Raw genomic sequence first — 27,894 nt, 5'->3', positions numbered from 1 at the left:
GTACTTTTTCTAATAATTAAGTCTATATCATTACATTTAATGCATTGTTATTTATTTAAGTTTATTATGTTTAATTGTGTTTTTATTTTGTGTGTTTTTACTGTAAACTGGCAAGTATGCTGTATGTGGGTAATTTACTAAATATAAAAAATATCGCCATTCTGTGATTTCACTCTTATTGAATACATTTTTCAAGCTTTAAGTTAAAAAATTTAAGTACTCATTTTTCACGTTTTCGTTATTTTTTTCAACTAAAATCAAATATGGTAAGATTACTCCAATAAAATTTTGGGATATTAAAAATGACTGCTTTGTAATACTTTATCCTGCGCGATATTCAACCATTTACAATATTTTGCCGCTTTAAGTTTGGCTGGGATAACTTCCCAATGAAAAATTCGCCAAGTGATAAATGGATTTTGGATTTATTTTCACGAAAACGACTTGTGCTCCACTTAATGGTTCAGTGAGAAAAAGACGTCAAAACAATATAGCATTTGTGACTACTCAAGTTGAAATGTTGCCGTAATAAGTTCAATGTCTAATTACAGGTTTGGGAAAATCCTGCGAGAATAATGAAGAATGTTATAACAAATACGCCTACTGTTACAATAACACGTGCAAGTGCTTGGATGGATATGATGAGAAGAGTGGATCCTGCAAAGGAAGTGAGTAACAACCACTCTTCATTATTTCCCGAGCCAAAAAAGTAGCATTTTATGGGAGTAAAATTTAAGTCTCATTCTAGCCATCGCACAGTGGGCGGAAATCGGAAAAAGCCGGACAAAATTACAAAATGGCTTTTTTTGAGTTATAAACTTGAAACTTCGCAAGTATACTCAAAAATGATTGAAATTTATGGATATGTACTTTATTTGACATAGATCCTACCCGTTACTGATATACAGAGGCTCAAACGTGAGCAAATTTCCATAAAAACGCCCGTCTTCAATTTTCTCTGAAAATCTTCCGAAATAAGTGAATGGTGAAGTTATGAGTGGATTCTTGCCGAATAAAAAACCACATAATCTGTTAGCATAGTGTTTTTTCTTTAATTTTCCGTAATCTTAAAGAATACAGCCCATAAATTCTTACCGTGCAGTAACAAAATGGCGAATACTGTTTTTCGACGAAGTTTTACATTTAGGTAGAGTTTCAAATAGGTTTTCGGCAAGGTCGCGCAGAGTAACTTATATGAGAGCATTCTTTGAAGATTTCTTGAGGTATTTATGCAGTTTTCTTTGAAATAAGTTTGCGTCGCCGGAAATAACATTGATTTTTCGATCGCGCGGCAGGGTTCTTCTCCGCGCGTCGGGAGTTGGATTAGCCGCGCCGCGGTAAGGTTATTGAAGCTGTACGGGTTTTAACGCTCAACATTCACCGTTTTTATGTTTTGCTTCAAGACACCGATTCTCAAATGGTCTATGGTGAAGACAGTGGAGGTTTTTCATGCGATGTACTTGCACGTTTCATCGAAGTTCATTTCGTTATCTTTGGATACGATCGAAGACCATGCTTCTATTAAGAGCGTTCAAACCTCGACAAAGTGAGTTGTTTTCCTGGGGCTCACACATAAAGACCTACCAGAAAGATACCAGCTGAGACCCTTATACCTTCTTCAATCACCGATCCCTGACCCTCAGGATTCTAATTTCGAAAACGGTCGTTTTATGACACCCTGGAGTGGAGCCCTTGGCCGTCTTAACGGAGGTATTTCCATGGGAACTTCTAGCTTCTAGATCAATATTGTCATAAATGGCGTGAATAAATTATTCTGCGACAACGTTGCGCTTGATAAAGGAAACTTACCCATGCGGGACTCGAACCCGACACTTCTTTGACAGGCGAGCATTTTACCCCGCCGCCACCCAAGTCGGCAAATTGAACAAATAACGAACTGCAAAAAGCGTCATTAAATCTAATGTTTTACTCTTGAAATGAAGAGAATAATGTTCAAGAAGATGGCTAATAATGTAGTGTTCAGTGACTTAACATTTCTAATCATGAACATAGATTACTGATGGCAACTAAATAATCAAAATTTTATGGACGAAAATTATGGATCGCGTGACAATCTCATGTTCTGCACCTACAGTAAGCACTAGAAAGTTGTTGAAGCAGATACGATGAAGACAGGGTAGTTTAGGTAGACAATTCCACGGGAACTTCTAGATTTTTTAAAACGTGTATCATACCCTCATTTCTACTTTGACTGTGGTGAAGGAAAGTTAAGTTCTCTTGAGTGCGCAGAATTTGTGAAAGTGATTTTAATCTCATAGTTCTCCCTCAGTTCTACTTTGACATACAGATTACCATGTCTTTACACGTTTACCATACGTTCCTCCCCGTGTACGCATTAGGGCATTGGATAACCATAGGTTCGACAAATTTATTATTTCTAAATTTTACATTAACTCCATCCGCCATTCCATAGAAAATGCCACCTCACATTATCACATGACTTGATATCTACAAAATAATATTGGAATTGGTAAAAAAAATCATTCACTCGGTAAAAAGTATTTGCTCCATTATTTATTTTACCCTTGTGCATCGGAAGAAATGGAATTGAGGCGATCCCGACGGAAGTTGCAGAGTGACTTAAATATTCTAAAGAGAGGCTTAACTCGCATTTCGCATTAAAAACGTTTAATATTACGAAACCCATCAATATTAAAAATAAAAACTATGATGAGTTGAGAGAGGATAATATGATGCTTATATTTTCATGCATTTTGAGCCGAACACTATCCGAAAATCTTTTCCTATTTTTAAATTTGAATAGAACGATGTATGATCTTAGGTTTTCCCGGCGTATCAGTTGCAGAAAAGTCTCTCGGGTTTTCCACCGGTTGATGTCGTCCATGTCTCCCGTCGTTCCGATCCGCGACTTGCTGATCATTCTCAGGCATTCGGAAGATCCCCAGAAGATAATCAGCAAGTCGCGGATTGAAACGTCGGGAGACTTTAATAGAACATTTTCACTCCATGCTTAGTCTTCATTCTATCTTATTTATAACTGTTATCTTATCCCTATGCTCACTCAGTCACTCGGGTACCTACGTAGATAAAAATTTCAGCACACGGCGTACTTTTTGTTTTATCGATGATGTATATGATGTTTTCCTTAAATAAATTTGCTCTATAAAAGATTGACATCGTTTTACATTTTTAACAATTTGATATTGATTTCAATGAATTTATGCATGGGCGTGAAATCCAGACCGTATTAATTGAGATGATCCCGAAGAAAATGTAAATAAAAATGTCCCTCAGAGGCTCTGCAATCCTTTGAAGATTGCCGTACAAGGTGGGCATGATACCATAATTTTGCTGCCGTATCTAAAGGATCAATGATTTTCAGACCTGAGTGTTGAAAATAATGGAAGCAATCATTTTCTCTTACAATAAGTCCTCTACTTACGAACATTCGGCTTGCGAACTTTCAGAGACTCGGGCATTCAAAACATCGAAGCGTGCCCGAATTTTCGAATTTGGCGCCTTTGAGGTTGGGTGACTCAGAGAACCTGACGTAGCTTAACGGTCAGTGTGACGCAAGGTGCGTATAATATGTGGTCTCAGCTGAAACTGCCGTGCGGGCGTGACGTCACGAAGTTCCTAACGTAGACGTATGCCAGAGAATAACAAGCAGGAACCGGGTCGTGATATCGCTTTTCCGCATCAAATTCTTATGAGTTACAAGAAAAATATCGTTATTAGCCATCAGATTACGTTGTATACTCTTCCGGAATGACTCTGTTTCCTTTTCAGTCGCATCATAAGACTAGAAAAGTATGCAGAATTATCGTATTCTACATCTTATAGTTTTATCCATAAAAGATCGTAATGATCATGCTATTTGAAATTCTAAACTCACAAGAGGAATAAGCTACCGTAAAAAATAGGTAAACACGGTTATTTTATTTAAGTATTTCCAGCTTTAATATTTAAGCTGAAAACCACGACTGCAGATTCATAGCCACTTCGAAATTGCAAATGGAATTCTATTGCTATCAAGATAAAACATTTACATGTAATGTTAATTTGTATCACAACAATCATTTTGGCTAAAAAATAAATATCCTCAGATAATTGAAGACCGTAAACTGAGCTAAATGAGCACCAGTAGTAGTTAATTCGCCACAAAAAAAGTAATAAAGGGAAAACTATAAGCGTGCCTCAGCCAAGTTTTGATGTTTTAACAGGACGTTTTTCCGGGTATGGAACTTACATATTTACATGGTGAATCATGTCTGAAAGTACTAATATTAACCTTATGCCCATAAAGTAGCAATGCTTACTAAGGAATAAATATATACGCACCTTGGGTGTGACGTAGAGAAACTTGCTTTTTTGGACACAGTCGAAACGAAATATCAATTAAATCGTTGCGATGTCGGGAACTGTTCAGCGTTTCACGAGTTTTTCCTTCCCGCGGGCATGGAAGTTTTTTCGACTCCAGCCACATCGCCCGCACAGCAGTATCAGTTCGTCACCATCGTGAGTTACAACGCAAAATTGGAATGATGTTCTGCGTTCTGCAGGATATCTACACTTTACGATTCCTTCCTTAGATTTTCGAGCTTACTATCAAGGTCTCGGAACGCATCTTGTTCGCATGTAGAGGATTTGCTGTGTTCACAAATGTGAAAGTGGCGGTGACATTGCTGACCTCTGATTTTCCAGGATACAACTATTTCTGCACATCAAATGAGGATTGCGGAGGCACCGCTTCAACGTGTAAAAAGGAGAGCGGAGGGCTAGTGTGCGCTTGTAAAAGCAGCTATCGTTATGACGAAGCCAAGGGATCCTGCATTTCCGGTTAGTAACGTAATCATTTATACCCTACTTTCAACACACTGTTGTTAACATGTGTAAAATTACCCTGGGCCGTGTATGGAACCAAGGAGCTTTGGCTTTCCGTGGAACTGCGTAAATCAATACGCAATCCAGCTTCCTATGTTTTTATGGAAATGCAGTCAAAGTGATAGTAAAGAGGCTCAATGAAAGAGGCAGTTCCATCAATTCGACCCTTCTTTAATGAAAGAAAAAATACATTTTGGTATTAATACAATAAATTAATAAATAAAAATTAAGAAAATATTAGTAAACGAAAAAATGAAAAGATATAACAATTTTTTAAAAATTTAATAGCTTTTGTATCCTTTGTTGTCTAAAATTGTCAATTTCATTTGTTATTAAGAATATAAATGAAATTTTAGGCTCCAAAATGCGTTTTAAAAATGGGTATTTCTGAAAATATTGCACGGGCGAGCGCCCCTCTCTCTCCGTATTCCATTCTCCCCGGACCCAAGTCATGACTCCTCCCCCAAATTTTATGCTGAAACCGCCCTTGAGTGCATACGGAAAGATTTCTTTTATACTCAATTTTTCAATTGATTTCAGGTTCCTGTGGCCTTGACATGTTTTCAGCGGCAGTACGGGCGTTGACCGTGGTTTATTTAACTACATTTGTAAAATCATTAGCGGGTATGTGAGGATTTATTGGAAAAAAAGTGACCGCTTCTGTATACTGTGCGTAGGAAAACTGAATCTAGTTGAAAAATCAATGTCAGCATCGCCATTGAGCAATTGATAGAAATATGTGTCTGAATAGCCAGTAGCCAGACCCATTATCTTGTTACATTGTTTATTAAGTTATTCTTTCGATCCCTTGGGATCCTATTATGTACAACTTTGGTGAATCATCTTCCTTTGATTTCCTAGGAAATGAAAACACTTTATCTTATTCGCAAAGTGAACAAGAAATGGTTAGCAAGAAACTGCAATGACTAATAGCCAGAAATTTTTTCAGAAGTTGCCACATTTGATGACTCGGGTAATATGAGAGTTAGAAAACTCAGCCGGCAAAAAGCATTTTTACCTTGTATTTTTTATACATAATACGGACTGTTCCAAAAACCTTGTATTTCACATAAAAATGCAAAGTACTCAAGAATAAAGTATTTTTTAAATTATTTATTGAATCGAAAAATAAAATCTAACTTAGCACCACGGATTTCAACATTTTACACGCCACAAAATTGAAACAAAGCAGGACTGGTAACGCCTTTAAAACGGGGAATCTAACAAAATATAGCATAGGACGGTCACAATAACCCATTCCCTGGGTAGGGGCAGCCTACTCAGGATGGACTCGAACCCGCGACCATCGGTTTGGCATGCTAGGAATTCACCCCTATGCCACTGAGGCTGTCAAATGTTGAAATTATTTAATAATACTTTGCACAAACATTACGAAATACCGATTACATTTCGGATACTTGTCTTAGTTATCAAATGTCAAAAATACGCAATTTAAATACATGCATCTTCTATCCTGCCCAATAGTGGGTAGATACACTTAAAATAGCGTAATTCATGCTATAGCTTCATGGTCAACAATATACTCGGGCATTTAAAAATTTGGAAAAATAATGGAATTTCTGTCATTTTTCATCCATCAGTTAACTTTCCATTTGCGAGAGTTTCACAATGAGGCATTTCAATTAGTCTAACTTCCGTTCCACTAGAGGTTTCCTTATAATATTAGTTTTGCAACACTGCATTTGTATATAGCAAAAAGTTGCACTTGTACGTATCAAGTAAAAAGTGGTTCCAGAATGGTAAAAGTTTTCATTTAAAAATAAAAAGGAGTTTAAACCAAAATTTGGCCAGAATTGGTTCTCTCAATTGACATTCTTGTTCATTTTCATGTCGAATTTTCGCCGAGTAACCCAGTTAGGCATTATATGGAGATTACGGGTTTTCCACCTCGTTACGATTGATTTATGTATGTTTCGCTTGAAAAACGTGGTAGATAGGTGCTTATGGAGTTGCGCACATTCAGAACAAGTATTTTCACAGATTGTTTTGGGATTTTTTTTGGCGATTCTCAATTCATGTAGACTGTCATGTGAAATATTTCAATCCTGCCACGTGGTCTGCGGTGAAACTCAAGCTCTTGTTAGTGAAATCATGAACCATTTTCCTTCAGTTTCTATTATATCTTGAGAATTTACTTCAGCAAAGCACTCATGCTATGAACTATGCTGCATTCTGCGAGTAAAAAAGTCCAATTTATTCTTAAATCATTTGTGTGTAGTATTTTGCATTTCAAGGATCTCAAGATACATGTGTTGATTAATGTTTTCGCTTACTCAAAATCAGTGACGTCATGGCAAAATTAACAGTTCCGGAACAGTACAACGATTCATTCAAGTTTATTCAATTCAATTCATTCAATTTAAACAGTGCCGGAACGGCGTTCCGGAACTGTTTAACAAAAGACATACGGCACCATGTTCCGACACCATGACACCAATGCTCAAAATGCCACACCAAAAGAATTTTAAACCTATGTACGTTATTTAATTTATTAAATAGCTTATTTTTATTTCAAATGTGAATTCTTGAATAAAAACTTGAAAAAAATTGTTTTTATTTATATATTTTGTGTGAATGACATATATTTTAATGTAATTATATTGGTCTGACTTGTCAAAAATTTAACTACCTCATGTTGAATCTGAATGCGTATTGATATACCGAGTACATATCTATCGTGCGAACGACGGTGAAAACTCAACTTTTTTTGGCATAAATAACGAATATATGGGCCGGAAATCGAAACATCGACCTTCGGTTATACTTAGCATGTACTTCACGTCGTCATGCCCAGTACCCTCATTTCAAGTGAATATACGAGGCGTCTTCGCTGCGAATTTTAATTTTTTATTTTTTTAACCATTTTAAACCATTTTTCTTAAAATTCCGCAATTTATTAATCTCGCACCTACCGCTTATCCTAGTGGGTATACCATACCCCTTCACACCCTGGTATTATAATAGTTGCACCCAAACCCCCCCAGCCTTAATTCCTAGCTGCACACCTGCCTCCTTGCATACCTTCGCCCTTTATGATGATTGTACCACGTGTTCGTGATGAATAATTCGTTTCTACTTCAAAATGTTGCTGCTTTCTCTCCCCTGTCGTTTCGCATTCCTAATCCAAATTCTCCTATTTTTAAAATCCGAAGATCCAACCGCGATAGAGTGGAAAATTATCAACATTGAAATAAACCCTTGCCATTTTCCATGATTATAAAATTCATTCCCGTCCTAGTTTTCGATGTTACCACTTAATCTTCAAGGTACAAAATGGTTCCATTGTTTCTGGCTTTACCTTGTGAAAATCCATTCTGAACAATAAAAATTTATGGTACTTTTTCACACGATTGATTCAATACGACCGGTTTCGTCGAAGAGGCGACATCATCAGGTACAGAAATCGTTTTAATAACAGTTATTTTATAAAACAACAACAACAACAAATGATGATGTCGCCTCTGCGACGAAACCGGTCGTATTGAATAAATCGTGTGAAAATGTACCATAAATTTTTATTGTTCAGAATGGTTCGTCGTACACGTGCAGAACAATATTTATAATCGTGGAAAACTGCAGGATTTTATTTCAATACTCCCATTTCGTTGCCATTCCTCCCTTCCCCGACTGATGCATTCCAGTTCCCCATTACTACTACATTTTCCTTATTTGGGATTAACCTGACTATATCCTCGAGCTGTTCATGCACCTCGTCTACTCCTTTTTTGTACGATTGGTGGTGGGCATGTAATCTTGAACCAAAAGGTTGTTAGGTCTTGCCTCCATTTCTACCACCAGAGTCCTTTCGCTTACCTGATCTATTCCTGCCGCACTCCACCTCTTTTAACCGTTCAATTCTAAAGCTACTCATCCTTGACCTACCCCCGTTTCACTAGATACAGGGTGTCCCATTTATGTTGACCACCCGAAATAACTTTTTGTCCAGATGTAAATTCAAAAATGTGTCAAGCAAATGTTTTAATAGCAGTCAGGGGGACATTATTCAGCATGATTGCCTTCCTTGTAGCTTTGTTATTTATAAAGATATGAACATCGGTATGTCTTTTTACAGGGAACCCTATATTTTTTATTCGGCAATGCATTACCTCTCCTAAAGACCTATTCAAAAATTTAGCACAGTGGACATAAAAATAACGTTATGAAAACATAATAAACTCGTCCGTTTACTGTGGACGAGTATCTTATGACTGGTGTGCATTTTACTATGTTTTCATTTGTTCACCGTCAACGTCAGCAAGTGGAGTAGTTCCAATACCCACGTACCTGCACTAAGCGCTAGAGAGTCAGTCATTTGTTAATAACACCGTGTTTATGTTAATGGTCCACTGTGCTACATTTTTGAATAAGTGTTTAGGAGAGATAATGAATTGCCGAATAAAAAATATGGGGTGCCATTTAAAAAAAAAAAACATTCCGATGTTTATATCTTTGTTAATAATGAAGCTAAAAGGAAGGAAATCATGCTGATTAATGTCCTTCTGACGGCTAATGAACATTTTTTTGACATATTTTTGAATTTGCATCTGGACAAAAAGTTATTTCGTGCTGTCAAGATAAACGGGACACCCTGTATATACCAATACCCATCACTTCAGTAGTCCCTTCCCATCCCACTTCGCGTAATCCTAAGATATCTATCCTCCCTTTCTTCATTTCCCTTGTGTTCTTTTCTGGCTTCCCCGCCCTCATCATTCCTCATCACTCCTCACACTCCACATCCCTACATTTATTGCTGACTTCCTCTTCTTGGTCTCCTTTTCTTCTTTCTTCATTGCTACTGCTGCTGATGACGATGAATGCTCTCTGCAAGGATATCGCATGTTGACGACCACAAAGGTTTTCCCGACATTGCTTCCGTGAACGACACCCGCCCTTTGCGGACGGGTCCCGTTCGATAAGCTTCTGAGGCTCATTTGATTGTAATCCATGTTTTCTGGGGGGAGATAGTTGGTAGAGTTTCCCACTTTCATTCTAACAATGCCTTTTTATGCGTCACCAAAACGTGGACTACCCTTCGTCTGGCTTCTACCCTTCGACCTATCTGGAACGGGTGGCCCTACCGGGAGTAATTGATATTAATCCCGCCAATTAAGCTCTACAGGTAATAGGAACGCGCAAGCCTGTCCACCGTGACAAAATTGTAGCCCAAGGGAATGGAAATATACGCGTATACATGTACATATACATTTATTTTTTTAATGATTGGAGATGATACAAATATCAACCTTTTGTTCACCTTGTCAGTGATATTTTTAAGGCTCTAGTTTCAGCCTGGTTTCCTCATCAACAGAGTATGAATAAAACAGAATAGCATTGTTGAATATATTTTTGCGGAAGTCGAAGTTTGGATTATGGAAGCCCATCAGATTGACGGATGGAGTCGTTTGTCTCGAAGACATTTACCAGCCTTTTTAACTCGCCTAGTCACTCCTAGCCAAGGGTGAAGGGAGATGAGCTGCTTGTGTACAGGTAGTAATTCCCGGAAATACTGCGAAGAAAAATAAATTTAGATTGAGTTAAATGTTCAAGATGTTATTCCATTCTCCATGCCTATTTTCCCCGCAACAAATCAAGGTGAATATGTTTCAGATATTGGCCATTTGCTCATCACTCATTTGCATTGAATCAACTAACAATGAAATAAATGTGCCATTTCATGCTGCAAATATTGTAAATAGTATCTGTAATTTGAGGCCATGTATTCCATAACCTGTGCATGTTCACCGGCAATCAAAATCTACATAAAACCCTACGAGCTACCTCCAGGGTGTTTGGCAGGGGGTGATCAATCACCAGCATGCAGCAAGAGGATTCCCACATGCACACGACACGGTCATAAAGATGTTACGCATTCTAACAAATTATGCTTTCCATTTCATGCCAAGGCGAAAAATTCCCAACTACACATGAAGGCAATCTGCCTATTAAACTACGACATGCCAAAAAATGCTGCTGTTAGAACAACATTCAAGTAGGGATCGGGCAGTCTTTAATAAATTATCTGCCACCGCCGGAATTTGAACCCGAGCCCACGGGATGGGAAGCCAAAACACTTGCCACCAAAGTAACCCGGTGACCAATTATTTACCCAATTGGGGAGAAGTTAGGACCATGAGCGGTCCGCTACTGGTGTTGATTCACTTCGCGCGTTATTCTCGCGCCTCCGTTTCTATTCTTATTTGTTAGTCCGGTCATCGCCTTCATCTTTCAGCCTCCGGATCTCCTATCTTATAATAATTAGGGCTATTAGCGTTCTTTCCTCTGCTCTGCAAAGAGCCCTGTCCTCCGCGACATATTTTGGTAATGACCTCCGGATTTTGACGACATTACACAATCGCCTTCTTTTACCCTAAAGGGAACTCACTAGTTGATAAACTCAAATTGTGGGGTGCTAAAACAGGCACTCAACTCCTTTACCAGATATTCAGTGACGCAATATACTCCAGGGGTTTTCTAGTTCGAGAGCGTCTTCACAACAGTAGAGTTTTCGGATGAAAGTTTAAGGAAAACCAATTTTTGTATCTTTACGGTGGGACAAGGGTTTTGCAGTCGAAATGAATTTAATACAGTTTGTTCTGCAGTGTCAAACAGCTGTTTTGAATAATTTTAAAATAGGAAAATTTAGTTGTTTAAATTAATTGCTAAGTATAAGCAGTTATAGTCAAATTAGAGTAAAAATTAATCAAATTCGGTTTTAACGGCTCGAGATCATTCAGAAACAGCTCTTTATATATAGATGAATTTTTAAACAATAAATTTTTTGAATAATCTAAAAGTATAAAAGTAATTTTCAAATATTTAGCAAAAATAACAGCATATTTGGCTTCATTGGATCATAAGCATCATAAACAAACTTTACAGACAAGGATAATCTTAGAAACTATCGAAAACGTGCCCACAGGAAATAAAACATTCTTGGTAGTTTGAGTATTAATGTTTTTCATGCCCCCCCTGAGTTGATTTCATCACTTCCAGTTTGAACGTCTTCATACCAACCGTCGCGTTTACGAAACAGTTACTTACGAATTGTCTGGTTACCAACTGTCCGTTTACGAGATGTTGGTTACGAAATAGCCGTTTACGTAATGACGTCATACCGCGTCAAACACTGAGATAAATTTATAATTCACTTTCGTGGCGAAAAAACGAAACTATTGATATTTATATCTGGTTTTGACACTCGTTTATAAGTTTAGTTTCGATTGGACACTCGCACCTTCGATTTGACACTCTTGTAGTTACGGTTGCCATCCTTGGTAGAAAGCTCTGTCCTCCTTTTCTCATTATGTGCCACAAAATCCGTCTTCTAGGGATATGAATTCTCGTTTGATGTCGAATCCATTTTTTCCACCACCACAATTGACCCGCGCGTGTGATTCGTTCTTACCTTGGCGGAAACACTCACATTGAATAAATAAACTCGAAGCTATCGAAGCACTTCAGGCTTCTTCGTCAGCTGAATCAGGGAGACACAGCAAAAGAATTAGTCAAATCCAGTGAAATGATTCTATGGCAAGTCGTCCAAGGGTATATTTGGGTCCACTCAATTAGCAGGGATACATTTTTTTAATAATACCATGCATTGACTACATTACTCTTGATATATTCCTGATTGTGTCCCCCAGATATTTGCACCGTAGCTTTAGGCTTAGATGAACGACGACCCAGCTTAATGGGACTAAAATCAACGCAGTCAATAGGTTAAACAGTACACTCCTTACCATGTGCGCTGATACTCAATAGGATGGCCGTCGCATACACGCATGCTAGGACACACTTTGCCATGATAAAAATTCCACCTTGATATCCAGAATATTTATTGGATATGTATGGATCTCCTCATTTACCAAGAAGTACTTTCGCCTCCTAACCGATTTCTTGAAAGGAAAAATATACTGCCGCTTCCCTTGGAGAATTCACGTCCGCATACGAGCCGACATTTCATCAACTTCCACCGACATATTCTGCTTATAAACTGCATCCTTCGTTATTTTCCTCCTTCATTATACCGATAACGAGTAAGTTCCGATCGCTTGAGGCAATATTCTATCTTGACTACCATCATTGAATAGCCGTATATTTTGCGGTTCCACTTCTATTGAAAGAAATTACAAAAAGTGAAAGCATGCATTGTAATATATATTTTTTAGCTCCAAGATCGACATGTATCAACAACTATGTAGAATATATAAAACCTACATCAAGCATAATTGGACAAGGAATAGCCAATAATTCACATGAAATTACAATGAATTTCCTTAGATTATCCAGGAATAGTATTACGGGAATATTTTGCATAGTATTTATTTTTGTTTACTTGATGAGTAGCACGTTTTAAAATTATGTTAAGAAGTTAAATTTTATTCCAAGTGAAATTATTTCAATTCCCTGTTCTCCAAAAACTCATACACTATACACAAAATATAATCAAACTGTGTGTTTAAATATGAAATTTACCAGGTAATATCAAGATACACTTTTCTAAGGATAATAACGAATGCATTGAATTTTTTCGTTAAAACGATTAATCCCTTTTAAACCAAAAACTATCTCTACTGCATAAAAATATTAAAGTCAGGGAAACACTTTACTTTGAGAGTCTTGGCGAACAATTAGTGAATAACCGTCTTCTTAAACGTTATCCTATGTCGCATCCCGACGCCTTCGCCAGGACGTAATGACAATCGCGAGTCGCAAGAGTCGAGTGGCTGCCTCCTGACTCGCGGGTGTGGTTGAGAATCGGGGAAAATGAATAAAATTCCCGCTGGATACTAGTGAGGTTATTTATTGAAAGTAAAATACAAGTCCCCTCTAATTAGTCCAGCTCGTCGAGACGCCGGAAAACCCAGCCCAGCCGCTTCCTCTCTCTGGAGAGGACTGGCGACACATCCTCCTCTTGCGTAGATTGTGTCCCAATCGCACCTCCCCCCACTCTCGACTTGCCCCCCAAAAGGCCAAAAGGCTCTGCTCTTCATCATGATGTTGATAACAGAACCCACCGCCAAAGGCAGGCACGACCAGAAGCAGGGCCATGTGGGGGTGCATGCAACACCTATTATTCGTGAAAATTAGTTCACCTGTGATTTTAAGTTAATTTTCAAATAATTGCTGAGCTATTTCCTCGGAAATTGGCAATCTACTGTGACGTTAGAGCACGGAGTATGCAATTCACCACAAATTGTTCGTAAATGGACCAAATTGATTCTAATTCATCGTTTGAGTTGTTCATTCTATCTGCCCTGGTATCCTAATCATCGAATCTAATATTTTGGATTAGGACTATAAATCCAGCGCGGGACACAACTGCAGTTAAAACAGGTTCTCCAAAAAATGTCATCTTCTGTCCACATTTAGGTTGAATGTAGATTTCTCCCTCGGTTTTTTCCTGCAGAAATCAATATTTCCTCGAAAGGGTACATTTCACTCACTGACACCTATTCCCATGGCTTTTCTTTTTCTTCTTTTCAGCTCGGGTGATTTTTCCCTCACGATTCCTAAAGTCACATATATCCTCGATCATGTCTTCGTTTAGAATGAGTTGGAATGCTTGCCTGTCCGATGCAATTTTTTCACTGAAATTTGTGCATATTTGAAGAAAAATTAATATCTTTCCGATAATCACTAGGAGTAAAATTTTTTTAGCATAAAACTGTCCTCACAAATGGGCAAAAAATGAGGCAATTGGATAGCTACCCTAAATTGCATTCCAAATAACAATATTCAGCATAAAATCTGAACTTTCGCCAACAAATACGACAAGTATTAAATGTGAACACTCATAGGTGGATATAGGGGGGTAGAAGGGGAAACGTCCCCCCTTCCTCCAGACGCTTAAATGTTAGACGAGATTTTAATGCAGTTATTATAACGTTCTTTTTTTTGTTTATTACGGAGCCACAATGATTTAATTTAATATTACTAACTCCCATATCAAAGTAAAGAGAATATTTCCTGTAACAATTGCTGTATTTTGTTTTAAATCTAAAATATGAGAGGACCAGTCAGTCACTTGTGCCCCCCAGAAAAAAATTTATACACCGAATTCGAATCCGAACGAAATCTGAAAAATTGAATGCTAAGAAGATATTGTATTGTATTAAATTTACGAGTTGCTAGCATATAAAATATCTTTACAAACCTGTAATGCGTAAGTCCACTCGGATAGGCACAACATTGTGTACACCCCGTCTACTGGAAACTGGAGGAGTAGTGTCCCACTGTAATCCTAACCTCGCCCTGTAAGCACCCTGGATACGGAAGTTGACACTCTCGATGCCTCTGGGTAACTCGCAGTGAAGTCCATCCTCGAAATCCCCCACCTCCTCTGCTTCATCTCCGGTTTCCAGTTCATCTTCATTCACTTCGAAATTGTCATCATTTTTTTGCAAAAACCTTCGCTTTCCAGCCTCTCCGTAGCCTTCTCTTCATTTTAGAAGCGAGTTTGTGGATGAAAACTCAAATTCTATATAATGGGATTGCAAACGAGGGTAAGGCGTTATTTACATTCTCCTCGGACGAGAAAATTCGTTGGAGGTACCCATAGGCATTGTTTCAGCTAATTTTCAATTCTTATTCAACTCTTTTCGTAATGCTCACCTTGTAAATATATATGATAGTATGATTTATTTATTATAGTATTCTACCGATTAAGGAAGGTTTCCATGGAGTATTCGAGAAGCGATCTGGGAGCCTCCCTTTCCTTCCAGCACTGCCTTCTTTAATTCACTGTAAGGCCTACTCTCTTTCAATCTATCTAAAAATCCTATTCTTTTCCTTCCCCTCCCTCGTTTCCCTAACATTCTACCCTCCAACACCATTTTCAGCATCCCCTCACCACTAAGTACTAACTCCATCCATACCTTCAGTCTCCTGTGTATCTCATCTAAAAGCTGCCTCTCCTCGCCAGCCATATCCAGCACTTCGTCGTTCCTTTTCCTCTCCGTCCATTTCACCCTCTCCATTCTTCTCCATACCCACATCTCGAACGCCTCCAATCTTCTCTCGTCTTCTTTCCTCAGAGTCCACGTTTCCGCACCGTAGAGAGCTACACTCCAAATCAAACTCTTCACCAGCCTTTTCTTTAAACTCTTACACAACGATCCTCTCAAAAGCTCCGTCCTGTTCATGAACGCCTCCTTCGCTAATGCTATTCTCTTCCTGATGTCCTTACTACTGTATCCGTTTTCCTCTAACGTGATAGTATGATATAATGTAATATAAAATAATATTATATAAATAACATATAATGACAAAAAAATCAGTGCAGTGATAAAATGTCATCTATGAAAAATAAAAAATGTATTATGTGTTACAATACCTTTCACAAAATTTCATATAATTCATATATATTTTCAACCTGGCACCATTCGAATCCCCCATTAAAAGTGCTGATGCTCATGTTCAGATTGCTGATCTTTAGATTTAATATTTATTGTTCTTAGAGTAGCATTCGTTAATTTAATTGAATATATTTGTTATATACATTTGCAAACAAGAAAGACCATCATCTATCACGTGTAAAATAAATAAATGGCAGTGCTCTAATGCCATCCATAATTAACTTATCTTTCTCTATTTGGAAATTACAGTTCAGATGCGGTAAGTATGTACGTATATATGTAACTGTTTGCTAACAACTATCGCCCTTCGCCGTGTCAAGTTTTCTATTTTTGCTTGCTATGAGGGTAACACCAATTGCTAAATATAGGTGTCATGAATAAAATCTATTAAAATTAACCACATATTTAAATTAAAATATATTTGCATACAACTACTTCGGAATCCTAATGAATTTAAGATTTTCTAGAAGGAATTGTAGTCTCCTTTAATACACATTAAAATACTTTCTCTTCCTGTCGCAAAATATGGAAGCAAAGACAAATTTTTCCTTTAAAAATAGGAGGGGGGCCCGCTATCCCGTCGTGCACAGTGACTGGTGCCATGCCAGTCTTCTTTACTGCATTCGGGTCTTTAAACAAAAATTCATTGAATGGTAGCCGTACCCATATTGTCCAGGAATTTATATATTAAATATATTATTCAAGTAAAATTCCCAGATAAAAAAAAGGGAAGCATACTTTGCTGTGCTTACATTTCCAATGACTCACGCTCAAAATATGCTGAATCACATATTACAGTAGATTTTATTCGCATTCATTATTTATTTAGGAGATTCATCAGGGTTTTATGCATTAATATCAGTTATTGACTATGGCAGGGAATGATAATTTCTGTTGATATATGGTGAGGACATTTTTAAAGGTTCTAGATGAGGTGAAACTAAGAGGTGCAAGAGTAGAAGGAATTGAGGGATTTTACGAGGAAGGCGACCACAATCTAGTTATTATGGAAAGCAAGGAAGGATTCAAAAACTTAGAAATCTAGGAAGGCGAGGAAATGGAATGTGGAATCTCTGCAGGGGAGTATGAGGACGAGAGTGTATCAGGAACTACTGGAAAACAGTTTTCAGATATAAATAAAATTCACAGGATGTATAGGAAGGGTGGGATAGTAAATTGAGCAATTCCACGTAAATGTCATACTGACTGGTTGAATAAAAAAAGTGGTTGGAGGCTCTGATATGGATCAAAATTTGTGCTATAAAGTCTAGACTCGTTATTAAGTGCTGACACTAGCATGAGTCGCGTGTGTCTCTGATAAGAGACATTTTTTTATGTGCTCACCACAGTTTTTAGCCACATACTAAATTTAATGAGTCATCTACGTGCAAAAAACATCCGTTTCGCTAACTGATTTTTATGGCCACTGTATTAATAAATTTTTTCTATTTTGAGGTTCGTTCATTATTTTGAATGATTTTAAGGGTTTTTGCACAAATTTGTATTGTTTATTTTGAATTAAAGAAGTTATTTGTAAAAATTTTTGTCAGTGAATAAATTTATACCAGAAGGGAATCACAAAAGTCAGTCCGTGGCATTTCTGGTCAGTCCGTGACGATGCTTTTCAAGAGGAATTACTCCTCTGTAAAATCAGTTATTGAAATGGGCTTTGCAGCATTATGAAATTTGCATTTAGTGTTCTGAGATGTATTTTACTGAAACTCTGATCACTCTTTGTTTCAGAGCAAACCTTAGAGGTTTTACTCTGAGCTGAAAGTTTATTTCATTTTTGTCAGTCCGTGACAGTGAATTTTAAGTCTCGTAAGTCCTGTATTTTTCAAGACAAAGTAGTGTATCAACCAAAGTTAAACTTCACACCATTGTGCAGCAATTTGGAAGTTGAAAAAGTTTTGTATGTCAGTTCGTTCGCGTTACGTGTGTTCTTAAAGGTTCAAAAACGCATTGTGACGGTCGGTCCGTCACGCGTGGAATCGCCCTATTATAGTTAAAGCGTGGAGAAGTCAAATGACTCCGCCGACAGCAAAAGAATTAAAAATTCCATGAATAACGGAGAAAATGATAAAAGAAATGGAAGACGGAAAGAAGTGCAGTTTCGTGGGCGCAGATCAGGGCAAAAAGATTTATAGGTAAATAAATGAACGATTTCGGCTTGAAACTAAGAGGGCGATGGAGGCTTGGTGGAAAAGACGGTTTGAGGAAATGGTAAAGCTTCATGATGTAAGCCCACCGTGCGGGGCACATTCGGGGAAGGGGAACTTGGAGGGCAAAAAGGGGAGGGCGGAGGTGTAGCGAGGATATTCCGTGCACCTGGGGCGAGGGAATGGGATTTTGGGAAAGGGCAGGAAAGGGAAATTTAGAGGTGATGAGACCTGAGACAGTAGCGTTCGGATAAAGAAAGCCGTTCGACTGCGTAGTTCGCTCAACATAAATTTAATGAATTTAAATATGATCATTTACAAATACAAGCAAATCAATAAAAAAAGGCACAATTAACTTCTTCTCCTTGAATTCAATGAAATAAAACGCATAATTCACTATGCTGCACAACAGAAAAATTTCAGTCCTTAACCTAAACCCAAAAAAAATCACGCTACACGTTTTCACATTCATAACCCATACAAAAACCACAAGAAAAGGGGACAAATAAAAAAAACAAGAAGAAACGGGGGAATGGAAATATGAAACAACGAAATAGATATTGCACTGAATCTCACACTGTAATAGGGGGAAGTACTGTCATCTTCTCTACTTGTGCGGGGGGGAACTTTATAAACGTTTTTAATGAATTCTCTTCTTGACTTGGTGAAGTGGGAATTTTCTTCTGTTTCTTGAGGGGGGGGGAATGGGATATCGTGGCTTTTTCTCTTACAGTTTGTTGAATTTTCGGGGCTCTTGATCTGCTGATCGTGGCGATTCCGTTCCGCGGCGTAGGCTGCTCTGCGTCCTCTCCGGCAGGTTCACGAGTGGGAGATGGCCTCTATGCGACAGTTGGGAGATCCTTTCATCGGCACCACGAGTCTACCGTACAACTCCTACTCGCATTGGGCACCCTCTCTCTCTCTCTCTCTCTCTCTCTCTCGGGATCTCTCCACCAACTTTGTCTTCTCTGCCTCCCCACACTCCGCCTACTCTTAGGAGCGTTTTTTTGTTACTTGTAACCGCCAAAAAAATAGAACTCTTTTTCCTCCGGTGCACCACGTTATATAGCCACTGAGGGGAGGAAGCACCAGGGAGGGGGGGGTCAGGGGAAAAAAAAGGATGATGCACTTGGGGCTGGACGGTCACTTCACCAAGGACACGGGGGGGGGGGAAGAAACCACGTCCTTCTTCGTCTTAATCAAGGCTGTGAAAGAAGTATAGGCCGCCGGCTTACCTAATGTTGTGGATAAGAAAACGCGTGAAGACCTGGGGCGCTAGTGAAAAGTCATCAAGTTCAGCATCCTATTCGATATCCTTCATGCTATTACCAACATAATTCTTTTAGTGTGAATTACTTTTAATTGGCAAAATAAAGAGCATTGCAGCGGAAGAAACATATTTAAAAATTGTGTAAAGTTATCTGCGGATATATATGAACGATGTTTTATACGGATTAATGCATATTGTGCAAAAGTAACGTACGCCACTGCACTATGCGAACATTGTGCTGTTGCTTCACTTGCCCATGTAGTTGTTGACAGAAACATTCGTTTTTCTCGAGTTATCTTGTTATCTGGACAATTAAAACATGAAGATAAATGGAATTAATTATGGATGTTCGACATTTGAGAAAGAAAATATGTGCCCTTGAATTGAATTGAATTTCTATCATGTTGAGGGGTGAATGTTGGACTTGGTCTACTCTATGGAATAGGTAATTATTTTAATTAAATTCTAGGAATAGAACCTCTTTGATTGGGCACTTATGTAATTTTCTTTTTTCCTTCATAGTGTAATATATGCTATTATTCATCAATCACATATAGCATGAGACATTGGACGTGTATGGTGTATTTTGTTAAGTGAATATTGGCGTAATCTATTGAAAAATGCTCTTCAATTTCTATCACTTTGAGGTGTGAATTTGGATAAAAATCAACTCAATGGAATAGGTAAGAATTCTAATTACATTCTATGAATATGACCTCTTCGAATGGGAACCTATCTTAATTTCCTTTTTTTCTTCACAGTGTGATGCTATAATTCATCAGTCGCGTATAGCATGAGACATTGGCTTTGTATGCTGGGCATGGTTAAGTGAATATTGGCAAGATCTGCAGTAAAATGCTCTTGGATTTCTATCATGTTAAGGTGTGAATTTTGGATCAATTTCAACGCAATGGAATAGGTAATGATATTTGAAATTTAATTTGACGATTACATCCCCTTTGATCTGGAACTGGAGTCTTTCTTTAGTAGAACTTTTTTTCTTCTTAGTGTAGTCAATGGTGTCATTCATTATCCTCTTCTATCGTGAGACATTGGATTTGTATGATGGAGGTTCTGAACTGTTGGGTGCCCTTTACTGTTGAAAAATCGTAATTTTTCTATTGTTCAAAAGTGGTACACTCATAGCTGGTTCTGATACTAAATATCTACCAAATTTTAAAATTTATATCAGTTTCTTTGTAGAATAAGGATTATGTTTGGAAAAACTGGCTCATAAATGTGATGGTGTTGTTTCAGTTATACTTGTGGCAGTCCTAATGGAGCTAGAGAGCTGGTAATTCGGCCATGTTGCGGGGTTTTTATGCTAATTCCAGTTTTACTGATCACTTTATATGATCAAGTCTGAGTAAGGTTACAGTAATGAACTGAATTTTACAGTCTGAGTGGAACATGTTAAATTTAAATTTACTTCAAGGGAGTCTTGCAAAGTTTTAGGTGTAACAGTTTCTGGAGGGCAATATTCAGAATTATGTACGTATGTTTCAATCAATGGGTGATCAGTAGAAATGCTATTTTGCACTGCATTGCTTGTTATTACTTAAGTTATTTTTATCTGGTTGTAGATTAAGTCTTGTGAAGTACGTAATAATAACGCTACTCTCTTCAGATAGGCCTATAGTCATGTGCATCTATTTTATCATCAGAGGTTCTATTGCATTATGTCTCAAACTCCTAAATTATGACTTTATTTAGATATTCCACCTGTCAAAAGAATTTTGTTTAAATGTTGAGAGTCATCAAAATTCAAACCTGAAGTAGCAGACTGGAATGCCTGTTATACATGCCATATTCAGATGGATAAATACAGCCGAGAACTTGAAAGAATGTTGCAAAACCCTTCTGCCAAACCTATCTAATACTTGTATCTCACTGGAAATAGCATACAAAATGTTGGTATATGACACCTTTCCCATATCTTCAGCTCAATTAAGACAGCACAAAGAGTGATTAAAAATATTTGTTCTCCCTTTTCTGTCGGTTTTATGAAAATATTACTTAGCCATATTTCTGTAACTGCTTCAGATACAAAATTGAAAATTTGCTAATTTTTGCTCCAGCACTTGCAATCATTGTACCAAATTTCTACAAAATCTAAAATGGTGAGGTAAACACTTTATTTTAAGTGTGTTGCATTGATATGGAATGGCTCGTGTTGAACTTGATGGAATTGACTATGTACTTTGATATTCATCTCTATGGCCATCTCTCTTTTACCAGGTAATATATTGTCATTTATCTTTTTTTTACCTTGACAGTATCTGAATTGATGTCATTCATCACCCAAGTACAATGTGAAACCCTTGATCAGGATGATGGAACAGGAAAACTGATGAATGGGATAGAATATTGAAAAATTCCATTGGATTTCTAACATTCCAAGGGATGGAGCTTAGAGGTATGTAATCAACTTGATGGGATTGCTAATGTACTTAGCATTCATATTTATGAGTACCTGCTTTTTATTGGGTGACATATTTTTATATATTTTTTGTTTGCTCTGACAGTATCTTGAAACTGAAGTTGCTGAAGTGGTTCAACCTGTGGATTCCTCCCGTGGTAATGGACATGGAAAGGAAGCTTTGCTCTAAACCAAATTGATAACCTCAATAGGAAAATATGCAAAAGTAAAATTTTTGACTTTGCTATGGTGTACATCTAAGGTATTCCTTTTCTCTGCCTACAGGCCATCTTATAGTCAGTGTTTTTATATCAATGGTGTAGCTATGTGTAATTGGAATTAAAATGATGCATAACCAATTGTGATTATTACCACTTAATTGTGTCATTAGATTTTTAAGAAATCTTTGTATTTCATTAACATTTTTATTTATCATGTTATGCAGTGCCATTCAAAGTGTGTTTAAGGTAAAAAAGCATTTAAGGGTGCGATTCATAGAGGCACTGAAATTGCTCACTTTACAAAATCTCTTTATGGTAAAGTGAGAGTTTAGCTAAAGTTCATTTCAAAGGCATCCCCAGGATCTCACTTTATAAAGTGGAACTTTAGCTGCTAAAGTCTCGATCAGGCATTGAAATTTTGAGTGTTGGCAATGAACGCTTTGTAAAGGTTAGCAAAAAGTTGACTCAGGATATGAATTGCTAAGTTGTTTACAGGTTTTTGGTGACTAGGTTTCCATGTAGTATTGTGCAAAGATTTTATTAAGCTGCATTTTCTCGTTCTCTCATTTTGTGTGCAGATGTAAATTAATACTGTGTTGTCGGAAACTTTTCCCCACTAACTTTTTTGTATGCTAATGACAGTTAGGTGAATAAAAGCTCACTTTTAATTAGCTTCCTGCATTGGAAATGCACTTCGATGTTTCCAGCAAAGTAAAGATACAAATGCTGATATTTTCACATCATTTTATGATAATCTTGCATGTTTAACTGCACACGGTTGTTTGGACTACATGTTAGTCGAAGTTTGTTGGTATAAGTTCATTGAAGGTGGGTGAAATAGTGAAATTCTCTCACGTTAACTTGAAACTGACGCAATCAATTTTAAGATTTTCCAATCAGTGGTTTTCTCAGGTGGATGCATATTTTGAAGTAGGTATGGCTGTTTATTGAATTTTTTTGTTCTTACTATTATTTTCATTCTTGGGATGTTGATTTATGCGGCTGTATATACATCCTCGATAAAATATTGCTTAGCTGCAGATATTATGACTATGAAGGAAAGTATGTTTTACTTTTTTATTGATGCCTTTCATGGCAAGATACTATTTCATCACTTTAAATATTCAAATGCCTTATCGAAAAACGAAACAAAAACTCTCTAGTTTCAAAATGACAGAAGCAGGAAAATGTTAAACATAATATGGAGGCATGTGGAAGGAGTACATACATAAAGCAATTATGGAATGAAAACGCTTAAAATACAATGAAACGTTTTGGAAACTAGCACTTGGTTGGCCAAGTGACATGAAAATCAAGTCTGCTTACGAGGACCATTGGCTCCAATATAAACAGAAATTTGCTATCATTTCAAGGAGGGAAATTCTAAAATATAAACACATGCATAACCTAAGAACACAATTAGCTTGTTTTCAAAATCAACATAAATTATGCCAACCTATTCAACCACATACTGTGCTATAATTATAACATAATCGTAAAAATGTCCTAGGTAGTATAACGACCAATAGAGTTCAACTGCAGAAGTAATGGGTCATCTCCATCAATACTGACTCGATATATTTTCCGGAAAGAGAGACACATTACGTGTCTGGTTATTTCTTGAAATATGCCTGTCTTCTGCTGTTTTCTAACCAAAGAATTAATTCCTATTAATTTCCGTAACCCAAATATCTTCGTATTTCAACTTCAAAAGCAGCCATATTTATTCATCCGTAAAGGACACTACCCTAAAGTGAGCTCCGGTTGGACACTTTCCGGTGAAGTGACAATTCTGCCATTTTTCTTCTAAAGTGGTGTTTATGAAACAGAGAAAGCAGAATTTAGCCTGGCTAAAGTAGACTTTAGCCCAGCTAATGTATACTTTAGCATAAAGTGCCTTCTACAAATAGCACCCTTAGGGATTTATTTCATTATTAATGTTGAGGTGCATTTCTCGAAATTTTCTGTTGCACATTTGATTGTTACTTCACATTTGTGTATATAATCCCATCTTTTTATATAATTGTTTTGCATCATTTTATTGTTCTGTGTCAAAGGCTACTGCAGTGTGATCACAATGTAATATGCAAGAAATCTTAATAAATGTGCTTTGTATTGCTCAATTATTTTTTTTTTAGTGTTTTCACCCTAGTGAACCTTAACGGATATCAACTATGATAACGGGTCATTGGGCCGAGTTGTTAATTAGTAGTAATGTTAGTAATCCCTGGGAAAGGGGGCGGGGAAAAAGGCTATCCAATTTGAAGTTCGCGCTCTAGCATAGCCGAAGTTACTTTTTGGCCGCTGCAAAAGTTGGATGGCGCCACTGTAGGCGGCCAAAACTTGCTACGTCATTTTTAACACGTAGATACACATCTTTCTAGAGTATATAATCTTTGGTCTTAATCGTTCGATTTGCACACTTTAGGAGGGGGGAGGGGAGAGCATTACACATCGTCGTGGGGAGGAAAATAGGAAAACATCAAATGGGGACTCAATGAATCATAATACACACTCAAAAACCCTCTTACACTCACTCACACATTCATACAAACACATAGCTAAAGAAAAAAAACGGCCTTCCTTTACCTCGCACTCCCGTCTCATGCGTCACTATGTAAGCGGGCAGAAGGCACCGGTTACAATAAGGAAGGAGAAATAGCGTTGTACCCAAAGGTGAAGTCGCTAACGGGCAGGAAAAGAGGGCAATCCATGTCAAATATCAAGGCTAAAAATGGAAGGATGCTAATCGAGCGAGTTGAGGTTCAGAATAGATGGGAAGAATATGTGGAGGATCTGTATGATAGCAGGAATAGGCAGGAAAGATTGATTTTAGAGGAGGAAATTGCAGTAGAGGAAGATAATCTTGGGCCGGATATTTTAGGCGCGGAACTTGACAGACCCCTTCGCGATATGAAGGCCAGGAAAGCGGTGGGAGTGTACAATATCCCGAAAAGCTTCTGAAGAAACTAGGGAGGGGTGTTAAGAAAAGACGTTTTCTAGCAGGATCTATGTGAAGGGATGATGGTCGGAGGATTTCGTTAAAACTATAAAATAATGTCAAAAGTGGTACTGAGAATACGAAACATACGAATGGTGGCGATAGATAACGAGTATTTGGGCGGAGATTAGTTTTGGTTCTGAAAAGGAATGTCTACTCGAGATTCAACAGCGGTGGTGATGCGCCAAGTGGAGAAAAACCTAGAATATGACCTGGATGTGTATGCGTGCTTCGTGGATTTTGAAAAAGCATTTGTTTTAGTGGAATGGGTAGAGCAAATGGAGATTCTCCAGAAGATAGGCGTAGATTGGGGCAGGGGCAACTCCTTCGTGATCTGTAAATGGCCAAGAATGTGCAAGTGAGGGTAGCTGACGGAGAATATGGGTGGGAAAGCATGAACTGAATAAAGATTGTCCACTATCGCCGTTGCATTTTAACGTATACACTGAGGAGATGGTAAAGGAGGCGTATGATGAATTGGAAGGTGGAGTAAAAGTGGGGTAATGATGTTTAAATCAGTGAGGTTTGCGGATGACCTGGTGTTGAATAGCCTCTCATAGCTGCAGGGGGCTGCAGGCTCTTGTGGATGCGTTTAGCATGCGCTGCGAGGAGTACTGCATGCAATATGCACATTAATCACAAGAAAACAAAGGCTATGCGGTTTTGTAAAGCATCATGAGCTAGGAATGTGTGACTGAAGATAAAAGTTTGAGGGGAAAACATTGAGCAGGTAGAGCAATTCAACTATTTGGGCAGCACATTATAGGATAATGGATACAGCAATACATCAGGAAGAGAATAGCGTTAGCAAAGGAAGCATTAATGAACAGGAAGGATATCGTGAGAGGATCTTAAATTAAGAGTTTAAGAAAATGCTTGCGAAAAGGTTATTTAAGATATGGAAGAACAGAAGGTATGGATGGAGCGAGTACTTAGCGGGGAGGGGATATTGAAGGCAGCGTAAAGGGTAGAATGTTGGGTAAACGAGGAAGAGGAGGAAAAGAATAGGTTTTTTTAGATAGAATGCAAGAGAGAAAGCGTTATTATGGATTTAAGAGGAAGTCCATGAAGGTAGTGGAGAATTCCGGAATGCTCCGTGAGGCTTTGTGAGCCATGCAAACCTACCTCAATCTTTAAATAAATAAAAGAACCTAGCACTTTTCCACAATTTATTTTACTGCGTACAACACGTTTTGGCTCAATGAGCCATCATCTAATACAAGATCTCTGGCTCAGTGAGCCATAACGCATTATACGCAATAAAAAAACCGTGGAAAAGTGCTACGATCCTTTATTCATGTAAGTATGTCTAACTTCCACCAATTGAAGCCTGAATCTGTTGAACCTATCTTAATTGGTAGAATACTTAAATAACAACAAGAAAGGCAAATTAGTTAGTGATGCAAGCGGAGAAACTAAGGGATATCTTTTAAGAGAAGTCTTTTATAAATGTTCCGCACAAAGAAGGATTATAAGTTATTATGTACCGCTGAACTTCCACCTCAAAGCAAGAACGCTTTCAAAAATGGTTGGCGAGTTATTAACTAGAAATTGAAAAAGATTGAAAACCAATTGTTGCATTTGTAATAGAAAAATCCTCAAATTCGTATTTAGCCGTAGACTACCGAAAACTTTATTGATTTTTTTAAAGAATATAAACAATTGGCTTTCGATTTCGAAAAAGTTTGAAAGTTTAAACTTCATTAGTTGATTAACGGCAACTACTATGTTGTGTGATGATTTTTAAATATATAAAACGAGTCGATAGTCGCTTGAACTCATCAAGCGGGTAATTTGGGGGTTGGGAGCATTGTTGTGTCACGTGTTTCCGAGTTATGTGCCCATAAGTTGCTTAAAAAGGAAAAAAAAACTCATAATATCGTTTAAATGGATGAAATGTACGGAGAGTACGCTTTTTCGCCGTCAACAATACTTAAGGTCGTCTTTGTAACCACGATGGTATAAGCGTTGAGAGATTGTTTTGATTTTAATATTTACGTAATGGGGAGAAATAAATTAATAATGACCGGTGAAGTTAATTAAAAAGGCCGTTTTTTGTAATTTAGACCTTTCTCTATGATTGTAGTGACTCCCTTTCTGATCTTAAGGGTTTTAACCCAATAAACTTAAGCAATTTATAACAGATTTAAAAAAATGAAAGATCTGAGACCAATTAATACCAATACCCAGCCGCATATTTACCACATTTCTATTGATTATTGCGAGGAATACCAAGATGTACCCATTCACAAAATTTCTTTGGTCCAAATTATATAGTAATCAAGTTATGCCAATTTTCGTATTTGCTATAATTATCGAACCGATCTTACGATTATACTGACAACTGTACCGTAAAATCTGCAACGATATTGATTTTATTTCCAGTCTATGGTCATCTTTTACATAATTCCTGGTCAACTATGCCCTTGGATGTAAAATCCTATATATTACAGCAATTCGATATATTTGAAGAAAAAGCATATTCGATATATATCGAACGTGAGACTACATATAAAACATGTTTCAATTGGGCATCGTGAGGAATACGAAGATGTGTCCATTCACCAAATTTCATTG

At 37.5% G+C, this 27,894-nt stretch overlaps 1 protein-coding gene across 2 annotated transcripts in view; it reads left to right on the top strand.

The window, feature by feature from the left end:
• LOC124164181 (prion-like-(Q/N-rich) domain-bearing protein 25) overlaps positions 1-7,187 on the top strand; it is a 42,062-nt gene extending 34,875 nt beyond the window's left edge. For both annotated transcript variants that reach the window (XM_046541388.1, XM_046541387.1), the window contains exons 9-11: positions 552-668; positions 4,687-4,821; positions 5,407-7,187. In XM_046541388.1, coding sequence (XP_046397344.1) covers positions 552-668; positions 4,687-4,821; positions 5,407-5,498 — 344 coding nt within the window. In that variant the 3' untranslated portion in view covers positions 5,499-7,187. The remainder of the gene's footprint in view (positions 1-551; positions 669-4,686; positions 4,822-5,406) is intronic.
• The last annotated feature ends 20,707 nt before the right edge of the window (positions 7,188-27,894 follow it).

Source organism: Ischnura elegans, chromosome 8, assembly GCF_921293095.1.
Source record: "Ischnura elegans chromosome 8, ioIscEleg1.1, whole genome shotgun sequence".
Taxonomy (NCBI): Eukaryota; Metazoa; Arthropoda; class Insecta; order Odonata; family Coenagrionidae; genus Ischnura; species Ischnura elegans.
This window is presented reverse-complemented; position numbering and strand designations above follow the sequence as displayed.